The sequence below is a fragment of the Pocillopora verrucosa genome, chromosome 5 (genome assembly GCF_036669915.1).
Source record: "Pocillopora verrucosa isolate sample1 chromosome 5, ASM3666991v2, whole genome shotgun sequence".
NCBI lineage: Eukaryota > Metazoa > Cnidaria > Anthozoa > Scleractinia > Pocilloporidae > Pocillopora > Pocillopora verrucosa.
In genome coordinates, this window is record NC_089316.1 from 8,630,107 (window position 1) to 8,642,546 (window position 12,440).

General features: G+C 38.1%; 1 protein-coding gene across 2 annotated transcripts; it reads right to left on the reverse strand.

The window, feature by feature from the left end:
• Window positions 1-7,242: 7,242 nt before the first annotated feature.
• On the reverse strand, window positions 7,243-11,533 carry LOC131769887 (uncharacterized). 2 transcript variants are annotated; one of them, XM_066166792.1, is made up of 5 exons: window positions 11,127-11,533; window positions 9,569-9,619; window positions 9,261-9,377; window positions 8,266-8,361; window positions 7,243-8,006 (listed from the first exon to the last, which is right to left on the reverse strand). In XM_066166792.1, exons 1-5 carry the CDS (start codon window positions 11,515-11,517, stop codon window positions 7,738-7,740), a joined length of 924 nt encoding a protein of 307 aa, XP_066022889.1. In that variant the 5' UTR covers window positions 11,518-11,533; the 3' UTR covers window positions 7,243-7,737. The 2 variants fall into 2 exon arrangements, with proteins under 2 accessions (XP_066022889.1, XP_066022890.1); XM_066166793.1 differs by lacking the exon at window positions 8,266-8,361.
• Between the last annotated feature and the right edge of the window lie 907 nt (window positions 11,534-12,440).

Genomic DNA, 12,440 nt, shown 5'->3' on the forward strand with positions numbered 1-12,440 from the left:
AAAACGAAAACATCGAAATTCTAACTGAATGAAAAGTATCTCAATTGTTATACTTGAAAACGAGTCTCCTAAATGAGATCAACAAACCTTCTCATAAATCGCGCGCTGAAGACTTTCAACTTGACTCTTAAGTAGCGCCTGGTGGCTTCCTTGATAAAGTTCGTTGTGGGCATTTTCCATCCCTAACTGGTAGAAATTGTTACAACCGGCCACGCTGCATTTCATCATTCTTTTAGGACATTCGTCCAAATGAAGGTGAACATGGGACCTGAAATAGACACACATGGATCTTACGTTATCGGGCTTCTTTGGGAATTTTATTACTATTACCGGGTTAACCCTTCAAGAGGCCAAAACAAATTTTAACAAGTTTTACCTTAACTGCGCTTTACTACTGAGGCAAAACCGGGTGTTGGTCCTTTTGATTAATTTTTTTCCATGCTCTTTTCTTTAACAAAATGATGACAAAATTTTGTGAATCAATTCATGGCGATAACTGAATGATAACTGACCTGGGCAAATTATGGCCACAATTTAATGGACATGGTCCGGGCTTTTCTTGACAGGTTGGTTCATGCTGATCTAGTATATATCTCTCCACCTCAGCAGTGCAGTACTTGCAAGGTACTTTCTCTTGAGGGCAGATCTCCAAGTGACGCTCAAGTGAATCTCGCAAATGCGATCCAGGACAGCCATTGGGGCATTCCAGAAGGAGGAATGAGCAGGTCTCTTGATGTCTCTCCTTAGAACCATGCTCACCGACCCACAAGCAGCCAACGTTTGTGCATTTCACATTCAATTTGGAAATGACTGAACTGAGGGGTATGCTGATGTTCAACATGTGTTCGTCGATTGGCTCCCGACATACTGCACACGCCTTTTCCCGTCCACCTCCGGATTGATTTGAAATAAGCTGATGTATACATTCTTGGCATCCACTGTGTCCGCACAAAAAGGACACGGGTCTGTTCATCAGCTCCTTGCTAAAAAATAGAACGCGATTCCATCAACAAAAAATACGTGAACTCATTTTACAGCTTTCGATCCACGTAAAGATTTATAAACACACAACTGGCATCAGATCCCGTCTAGGGTGGCACCTAGCGTATGCCCCGCAACGGGGATCTACGCATAAATGCAAAAAACCTAAACATGAGCGCAAGCGTTGGCTACCGTAATCAGCCGAATCGCGTCTTTTGATAACCGACTAGCACTAACCCAATATGAAAGCAGCACAAAAATCAAAAGAACACAAGATGTTTGCTGGATACTTCATGAATTTAACAAAAGATGATCAAAATTCTCCCTAAAAGTAATGGTAAATCTGCCTTGAGCAACCAGACCCGCGACTAAAATTACCAGAGTAAAAATTCAAAGATATGGTTAGACTAGAAAGAACACCGGGCTAAGTGTTTCATGATGGACAGAGAAGTGTTTGTTTTTATGTAAGTAACACTTTTACGAGCCAAGGAAATGAATTTTTCCGCCTTTATGGCACAATTTAGATCGGCGCATCTTGGGTTACTGCGTCTTTTAACCTAACCCGGACTAAAGGTGGAAGCTTTCGGAAAAGGAATCGGTAGTGAGCGCCAGGGAAAAAAAACAAACTGATCAATTTTAATCGTAAATGAGCTACGAACCATTGTCAAGTTAACAAGCCAAAAGAGAATGTGAACTGTCAATTGTTCAAACTCTTATTAAGGTTTGAATAGGAATTCTTATGCACTTCCACTAAATACTTTGCACCGCACGCATTGAACCAAATCGCTAGAGTTTTGAGGTCAGGACGCAGTTGCCATAAATTTCTCTTGTTTTGGGGCTTCTTCCTAGCGATTGATCTGTATTCTCTTTTTTGCCGAACTTGGAGTTAAACTGACTCTTCCCTTGTCGTCAGCTTTTCTTTTTTCTTTCGCAATGAAGCTCGACAGGTCTGGAGAAGGAAAAGTTCCCAATTCTCCCCAGCACGCACAAGCAAAGCCTCGACGTCTAGTGACAACTCACATGGGAAAACTTTCTCGTACGGAACCTTAACGAGAATTGAATGATCTCACAAGGGACGGTTGTTGAGAGTTAGGGCTACTTTTGACTAGCGCAGAGGCACAAAGAAGAACAAACGCTTATTTCTCTTATGTTCTTACGATTTCCGAAAGGCAAGCTTAGCATAAGCACAAGAAGAACATTTTTAGCTCTTGTTATTGTCCTTATGTCGGCTTATGCTTATGTCACGGCGATCACTAAAGAGAACTACATTGGCGAATTAAGTGATGGTAGGTTGCTGCTGTTCTCACTAAAGTTTAACTCGTTCATGGAACTCGCAGTTCCAGATTAAAGTGCAAATAAACTGAAAAAACTTATGACCTAGACAAGTTTTGAAAGACAATACGTTAACTAATCAATAAAAGTAAACCTTACCATATTAGGCAAATTAAACGGTCGTCTGTGTTAGCATCGGGTAAAAGCTCGCAGTTGAAGTGGCTCAATCCAGACATATTAGCAAATACCACAGAAAAGGAGAGTAACTTTCAACGATAAAATATCCGTTCACTTCACTTTACCCACTTTAACTCTACAGAACACACAGGGAAATAGGTCTTTAGAGAATTGGGCAATCAATGCTTAAGTTAAAAAGGCACTTTCGTTACACAATGCTAAATCAATCAATTGAAAACGACTTGTGTTTAATATAGCCTAATCCTCAAAGGAACTGAGAACATGGGTCTGCAAACACAACAAGCATTAATGAAGGTTTTAATTAATCAAAAATGCTCTTTTCAAAAATAAATATCACAAAAGGAAAAGTCTAAAGACTCGAGGGAAAAGAACTCGATTCTGCAAACATCACAGGTAACAATAGCGAAGGCTTTATCAATTAAAAAATTGTCTTAAAAAATAATTATCACAAAAGGCACTTTAGCGGCTTGTTGCTAAAAAAAGGATTCTGTTTGAGCCCAAAGACTCGAGGGAAAAGGGCATGAGTATGCAAACACAATAGGTAATAATAACTAAAGCTTTATTTATTGAAAAATGATTTTTTTCAAAAACAAATATTACAAAAGGCTCTTGGGCGGCACGCTGCAAAAAAAAAAAGAAAAAAGAAAAACAGACAACTAAAAGAGGCCACAAACCCTTACGATTGCAAGTCACGAGCAAACGTGAGGATTATACAAATAAAACTGCCTTTCAATATAGTGAATCTGCGCGGAGACCAGACGCGCACAATTTTTTCCTTTGGAATGAAGGGACACGTGATCACCATAATCTTTTCAATTTTTCCGAAAACGTATTTCAAAGCCTCCGTTGTAGAGAATCCTTCTCGAAAGAGTGGGCTCTTCTTTTTTTCTAAGGGGTGGATAAAAAATGGTCTTTTGTCCATTCCCGACATGGTGTGAATTTCTCGGATCAAAATGGTACTTGAAAGTCGTGCCTTAACGAGATTTGTTTAACCACACCAAACGACAGAATTTTAAAATATTCCCAACAGGAATTCTTAAAGACCATCGCGGGGACAGGAAACAAAAGTTAGACGACATACAGAAAACTAGAATGCAACGATATTAGCTTAACAGTTTATATCATCAATCGGTATTTTTTCACAGTTTAATTGAATCAATTTGAGTACCTATGGCTGAAGCCTCGCCGAATTACGAGAAACTAAAGCCTAAAGACTCGAGGGAAAAGAACACAAGTCTGCAAACACAATAGGTAACAATAACAAAGGCTTTATTTATTAAAAATCACTGTCTTCAAAAATAAATAGTACAAAAGGCACTTTGGCGGCACGTTGCTTAATCAATGAATTGGAAAAGCCCAAAGACTCAAGGGAAAAGAACACAAGTCTGCAAACACAATAAGTAATAATAATTAAAGCTTTATTTATTAAAACATACTGTTTTCGAAAGCAAACATTACAAAAGGCTCTATTGGCGCGCTGCAAAATCAAAATATTGAGAATAAAAATAAAAAAAGGTTTTGCCAAAATAAATGTCACATGTCAGTTGTTTGATCCTTCTTTCATTTAAACTGCGAACATAACGAAATCATACTGATAAAAATCGATGTAGGGATGAAAAATGCGAACGAAAACTAAATCACTCATAAACTGTGAGAGAAAAACAACCAGAACTAAGTAAGCCGATGGAACTTAATAAATACCAAAGTTGAGCTTTCTGGAGTCAGCATAATTAACTTGAAAAACATCTTAAGAACATCTGCATTTCATATCCATAATTTATCGTTCGAAAAGGAGGCTATGAATAAGAAAAGCGAGTTTGCTTATTATTAGATAATATAAATATTTATTATATTGTACCAAAGTTTCTAGGGCAACATGCAATTTTATTTTGTCAATGTACTTTATTTTATAGAGATGATGCTTGATTTATTTTTGATCAATTGTATATTTCAATATAATAGGGTAAATTGTTTTATTTGCTATGTTATATTATATTGGTTAATTGTAGGTCCGCGTCAGCCTCATTAGCTGCTAATTTTCTTAATGTGATTTCTTTTGCCGCTTTTTCTTCGAAGAAGTGGGAGTACCCAAATTCCACCAAAACTAACGCTATTTTATGCTCTCTGGTCTGTTAAAGCTAGACCCTGACTTTTTTTTTCTTTTTAGTCTGTGCTACAAATGACACGCTCTATCCACGATAAAAACTTTTAATTTTTTTTACGGTGTTGTAAACGGATTTCTATGATTGTTAGACTTAGGGCTTCACGGGTTAGTTAAGTTCCTAAAATAATATAAATTCCAGTTTGTAGATATATAATATGAAATAAACTGTGATAGCGATTATTGAAGGAAGGAAAGATGAACGAAAACTGAATCACTCAAATATACCTAAACTGTGAAAAAAAAGCGCGTGTTATAAATGACCGCCCAGAAACCCAGATTCGCTGCCAGGCCAATTTTTCGTTCCTCTATTTTTCTTTTCGCTTTTTCTTAAACGAAGAGGGAATGCTTACAGTCTTCTAAAGGCAGACTTTACCTTTTTTCAAATGTGCCGAAAATAACCTGTTGCGCCCACGATAAAAACTCTCATTAATCCTGGTGTTTTTACTCTTTTCTTTTTTGTCATTTTCTCGTTATTTTTCGTGTTTTTATTTATTTATTTATTTATTGCTGCTTGGTGCATACTGTCGATCACACAATGTTAGGGATTCTAAGTTTGCCGTTACAAAAGCATATGGGTTTAAATTATTAATTTTTTAATTTGCAGTATTCTTTTTCTCTTTCTTTCTTTCTTCCCTCCATTCTTCCTTTCTTTCTTTCTTCCTTCCCTCCTTCCTTCTTTCCTTCCTTTTTTTCTTTCTTTCTTTCTTTCTTTCTTTCTTAAAAACAAGCCTCGGGTGAAGAAACAAGCCTCAATTAAAGAAACGAGGCTCGAAAATGGAGGCTCGATTGAAAAATGGAGGCTCGATTGGAAAATCGAGGCTCGATTGCGTAATCGAGCCTCGTTTGTCGCAGAGTGGCAAAACGAGGTATCGTGGTCGTTTTAGATCGAGAGTTTTTGGTCTGGTTTACCAGAAACCTTGAGTGATCTATTCCTCGGTTTACAAAAATGTTATATTTATTAGCTCATGAAAACCAAACTCAGATACGTAATTCCGTGTTGGATTTACGTTCTACAACGATTCGTGGGCACTAATTTCCTATTAAACATGGCTTTTCTTGACAATCATGCTGCTAAGGACGACAAGTTTGAGACCGATAGAAAAGAAGAAGAGGAATAAACATTTCATTCTTGAAGTTATCACTAAACACGATGGCTGCTTTAGGAGTCATCACTTAAATAAAAGTCATTGATCAACAATGATTAAGCATAACACTAGTAATTTGTATTTGTTGATGATCGCTCGGCTGATAGCCGAATAAACATTCGATTTACGATATTTGTGCGTATTTCAGCTCATCAAATAATGTAGGATAGTCTCCTATATTTATTCCGAGACTACGGCTTTGTTTTAGAATAACATGGGGTTATAGGGAAATCAATCCAAAATACCGGCGAACAATTGCTCTAACCTTTACAAGAGAATCATGATATCAGACGACTCAACAAAAATGATCAACTATACAGGAATTAGAAAAAAGTCTATATCAGTTTTATTCGCTGTGTTCTATACAAGAGATGCATGCATGGTGATCGATGGAATTTTCAGCTATCTAATCAACGAGAAACTTGACTTGTAATTGTAACAATGTTAAAAAACGGTTGGCAGTAATTGGTGATTCGTGTTTGATTTAGGACATTGACTTTGGTAATAAGCAATTAACGTTGTGTCTTGCTCAACTCTTTTGTAAATATCAAAGACCTATGAAAAACATGATCAAAGGAAAATGAGGAACACGAGAATGCAAAAGTGTAATTCCGGACGTTTGAGGAGATATGCTACCAAAGCATTGTCTTGAGGAGCCGTCGTCAAACAAAGTCGCTCGTAAGTTCAGCCGCTGGCGAGTGTCTTTGCGGTCGTTTCTCTCTTACAGAGCTCACCAAACAAGCAATGCTTCCGTTGTTGTTAGGTGTTGAGCTCAAGAGTGATGGAGTGGATCCGCCAAACAGAAGGGATGAAGAACGACCCAGATGCCTGTTTCCAGCCTCCATGTTGGCGGTTTTCATCTGTTGAAGCTGACCATAAAGTTTACGTATCTCCTCCTAAAAATCAAACGATGACAGCTTGGATCAATGTCAGTATCTGAATAGCTGCGCACCTACCCCTCCCCTGACCCAAAATTAGCCCTGGCTTGTTATCAGTTGATAGTTGTTTGGTTAGGGTAGGAGTAGGGGTAGGGGGCGCAGTTGCTTAGATACTGACATTGATCCGACAATAATTTCAATAAAAAGGGTGTTAATTTTAAGCTGAGTTTTACAAAAAAAGGAAAGGAGGCCTGGAACTGACGGCTACGCAATTCATACTTCCTCCGTGGGAAGTGGATAGTGAAAAGTATAACTGACAATAAGAAAGGATCGGTAGAGTACTATGGAGTGACAAAAATGTAATTCTCCGAACCCCCTCCTACCCCCCCCCCCCCGTCCAGACAACAAATGATGACCGGTCCGCCCTGGCTTATCTTATTTAGCATGCAATATTTCTTAATTTGAAGGGAAAAAACACAAGTAATTCAAAATATCAGTTTCGTAACAGAGTTTATTTACTTCAAACTCAAGAAAGGTACAAGGTATTTTTATTTCAAACTTAGCCACTAGGTCTTGATCTAGGGACTAGAATCTCTTGGTCATGATGCAGTTCCCATAGCAAAACTCCAGTCAACCCTTATTGACCACTTATAAATTGACTACAAGTAAATTATTATTCATCATTACAGTTTTTCCTTGTATTTTTTTACTGTGGACCTTCAGCAGGTGATTACGCTGAAAGTCATGCTACTGAATATTTACATTGAGTTTTCCTTCTACCATTCTGTTTTAAACTTTATCAAATGTTTACACATGCGCAGACGTCTGACCACTGTGTTTTGACACTTACAGGTTGCTACTACGAATCATCTTCAAGATCCCCTTTGGACTCCATCGTACAACGTCATGTAGTATATGCATACGATCCGTAGTGGCGCCTACCTGGAAATTCAAATGTCTTTTCCAGGTTCTTAACATTTTGGTTATATATATCATTTTCATTAGTTTCACGCGCAATATAAGTAAATAAATTATTATTATTATTATTATTATTATTAGTTTCACGGCAATTTTTGAAAACAATAGAGTTTTGCTCTGGTCAGAGGGTTATAACCATGATCAAAAAGTTGCAGTAAATAAACAGAAACAAAAAATCAAATGCCGGAAGTGAATGGAAAATGAAGAGGGTGATCGCTGACAAGCCGATGAAAGCAGCTTTGTAGGCTCGCTTCCTCCTGGTACAAGTGCGGAGCATCTCTTCTGCCAACTCTGGTGTCCAGTCTTTTGTAGGATTCAAGATATCTTTAACTTTTTCGAGTTTCTTGGGTTCAATAGATTCGACGATGCGAGAGTGCTGTGGAGGAAAGTCTGTTGAGAGAGAGGGGAGGGAAAGATTTAGGTACTGAAAAACAGGCTCTATTTTATATTTTCAGGTAACATTGATAACCTTGAATGGCAGTTGTCGTATTAGAAAGTGCAAGTTAGATAGACGGTATACTGAGCTAATAAAAGTGGTAAGTGGGGAGGGGGAAGGGGCTTTTACCCTGAATCCCAATACCTCGTTAACAAAAAAATAGAGGAAAACAAGGCTTTTCATTTGTAACATGAATATAACACAACCACAAACCTTCCGCGGCATCAATGTAGTCCTCATCCTCAGGCTCAACAACATCATCTACTGGATAGGTAGGTCGGTTTGTTACTAAAGCTTTACCTTTCTTTCCTATAAAATACAATGATACAACAAGAAAATCTCAATAAAGATTTGTAGAATGCGTTTTAGTATTTGCGCAAAAGCTTAAGAAAACTACAAATCATCACAAATAAAATATCAAAAGAGCCACCCGTGAGAGACGCCAAACGCGGCAAAACGCACGCGATTCAATTAAAGGCACTTGCTTCCAAAGCCAATGACGCACATTATCACAGCATGAAATTATAAATTTACGAATCTGTAAAGATGCCGTGAAGTAAGCGTTAAGATCCTCTTTACGCGTCTTTAAACGTAAAGAATGTCTATACGCATTGAATACGTTAGTACGTAAAGATCACGGAGAGACTAAAAACGCTATCTTTACGTGCCTTGTAAAAAGTCGTATAGAGACCATTTACGATATTTTACAGCGACTGTACTATTATTATTACTATTAAAGACGTGTGTTAAAAGCGAAACTGGTCAAAATACCACGGTAATTCTACGGAAGATGGATGAGTAATAATTATTTCACTTCTTTGAGTATTTCTCTAAATAGAAAGTGGTTAATTATATCCATCTTGATCCTTATCCTTTTCGAACATTCAATATCCTTTACGCAGTCTTTACGCTTTCTCTGCATTTACGTATCTTTACGGAACGCGGAATTTGTCCGTAAAGAAGAGGCTTTATATTTACGTTCTTTACGCAAGAGTTAAAGATGCGTAAATTTGCGATTTCATGCTGTGATTGTAACAACACAAAACTGCATGAATTCAGGAGTGCATCCGACGCCGCTTTTATTATCTTATGTTATCATAGTTGTACCCTTCCAATCAAAATGGCGCCGAAGCCACGAGTACTCTTACACTAAATTGCACATGAAATATTTGCTACAGTGTATTGCGTCTAAAATTAATGGAACTCACTTTGCCTCGCAGTTCTCATCTTTTCGATGAACGATCTTCCAGTGGAGACTTTGTCCTCAATTGCTTCACACAAAGCTTTAAGTAAGGGGACTACTACTTTCCCTTCATTTTCCAAATCTGCAAAGCAAGTATTTCATTTTGTATCTATCCAGACGCAGTATGTTATCAATTACAAATGAAACCGACCATAAGCAGCTCACAGTTTCCTCTTCCTCTCCCCCATTCCGCCCTTTCTCCACTTAATCCAGGCTTTCAAAACAATTGTCTCACTCGCACTTCAGTAAAATAAAATCATATCCTCATCTCACCTGAAAAATGTAACTCCTCCTCTTTCTCTCTATGTTTTATATCTTTACACACTGCAATCAAAAGAATAGTGAAACTTCTCAAACAGTCGTGGTACTGGTCCTAGGGATGAGGTACTTAACAAAAACTTCCCCACTGAAGGATATCATTTTCTTACAGCGAGCAGCAGAGGCCTTTTTCTATCAATAGAACGTAAGCTTAGTCGAGAGAGCATAAGCTAGTGTTTTCTTAATCATGAGCCAACCTAATAACTCAGATTGACTGCATGAACGTTCAACTTCAGAATCAGTCAGGAACTGCAGTTTTAATTTGGAATAACTAAGCAGTTCTTTCCGTCTGCCAGGACCTGTAATTTCGACTTTTGAACACCCGCATTTTCACGTCATTGATTTAGTCAGCGAAATAATCGTGCGACGATCAATTATCGCATAAAGTATAAAAACACCCTTTTTTTAAACCACTGGAAATCGTTAGGTTGCGTCGTTCCAAAGTGAAATTCAGTTCGGCTTACAAAAAATGAACCTACCAGGAGACTTTCGAGTGCTGTTGCATATTGCACTACTTGGATCGGCAATTTCGAACGTCAACAAAGATTACAACATCGATGTAAATAGAAATAACACGTGATGTTGAGTTTATTGCTCAACAAGTGTCAATCAAGTGTTATTTAGCTATTTTCACCGATGTTGTAATCTTTGGTGAGTTCGAAGGGGGTTTTTCTGAATTATTAACTTATCAGCGATGTGCCAATATCGATATCAAAAACATGTTTTTTACCGTTCAGCCAATAATTACGTTTGCTGTTGTAAAAAAAAATAACATCTTCTGAATAATAGCTCTTTGCTATTCTTACATCTTTCATGATTTAAAACGCTGACCTTACGCGTTGGAAATGAAAAAACAAATTTAAAAAATTAACTATTTAATTAATTAAAAATAACAAAGTTGGACATGAATATGACTTGAAATGACAAAAGCGGGTGTCAATGTCTTAGTCATTTATTCCCGCTTTTGATTTCCGTTTGACTGAAGTTGGCCTTTATACCAAAACAACCTCTCTCAGAACTGTCATCCCTTTCGCACTGAAAAATAGTTATCTTCTTGGATACCCAATTACAAAATTCATTATTTCATTCAGAGTTTGTTGACGTTCTAAAACGCAACCATTGCCCGTGCGTAAATATGGAACAACACATGTACCTGTCGTTACTTATGTATATTGGTCAACAGACTGATGTTAATTTTGTTGTACGCTAAAGATAGGCATTTATGACCGATAATTAATCTCCATTCAGAAGAGAATTAGAAGGAAAAATTTCGAAAACAGGGAACTGGTTAACATGATATAGAGCAAGACCCCAAAATATCGTAATTGTCGAAGAGAACAACAAAAATAACAAGAATCAAGTAAGTCGTGCATTACAAATTGCCCATGACGTCACTATTTCGAAGTAAAATTATTCATTGCAAAGGTAAGGGAATCATGAATTTCGGGACCACAATATCTCACCAAATGATAAACGTTCAAAATCGGCCTGCAATCACAAATCTTCTACGTACCACAACATTTTATAGATCCGTGGAGATGCTCATACAAAGGGGAATGTTTTGACTGCAGGGCATGCATCAAATACCAATACGTGTGAGGGTCTTTTTGCTCCACAACAGCGAGTAGCTCCGTCACTTTTCTCTCCATCGTTGTAAACAGGTTACTGTTGAAAATTCTTTCGTGATCTTGCGTGTCGAACTTGTGATGCGCCCTCATAAATCGCACGATATAGAACAATTGATCTTCGTTTCGAATCATCTCTGGGAAACGAATCAAAAACTCGTCCAGGCCTTCTCGAGAAATTTGAAGGTATTTTTCGATGCGTTTCGACGCTCCTGGTCTAAACTGGTTTTCGTCGTGGAGGAATCTTTCACAATCCTCCAGGTTGAAATGATTCGGCATGGCTTAACACGATTGTCTTCACTTCAGTGCTCTACAGTTGTGCTGTCTGCCGCGCAACGACTTTTGCTGTATTTATATATTCAGCTTTGCTAGTGAAAAATGCCCAAACAATTACTCTTAAATGATCATAACTTCCGCAATATCAAAATAGGAAATCTACGAAACACGTAGTCGTGGGAACGGCCGCTTCTGATTGGCCAGATGCTGCCAAAACAGGTCATAGCAATTGAGCTTAAGTTAAATCTTGCTTCTCTTTATTCTTTACAGGAATTGCCGATGGCGGATTACTTCTGCTGCTGAAAGCCAAGCAGTTGTGCAGAGATGAACAGTTCAAAGCTTCGCCGGGTTGTTACCAGAAGTGGAAAAGGTGCCATTCCATCAGCCTTTGCACCAAGACAACACTTGCGGAGCGACTTCCACAAGATCTGGAGGAGAAGACTATCCAACTCAAATGGTTCGTGATTGCCGCTCGCATGGATGAAACTGTACAATTTGAGTCTTTATCGAACAGAACCGTTTACCTCTAAAAAAAGAGTAGCCTTTGGATAAGTGTCTCAACAAACCGTGTAAAGACAACATCCGGAGACAGAACCTTTCCTGGATGATGACTGACTTCCCTTTGAGTTTAACCCAGCGGGAAAATAGAAGGTCCAGTTGCGAAACCTGGTCCTTCGTTGGGTAAAGCGGGCTTGGGCTGAAATTCCGGAGGAGATGATGAAGAAATCATTTAAAACATGTAGGATTTCGAACGCGCTCGATTTCACAGAAAATGACAACATCTATAACTATGAAATGCCTAAACTAACCGACGATGAGATGGCCTGGGACGACAAGTTTGAGACGGATAACAAAGAAGAAGAGGAATAAACACTTCATTCTTGAAGTTATCACTAAACAATACGGCTGCTTTAGGAGTCACCACT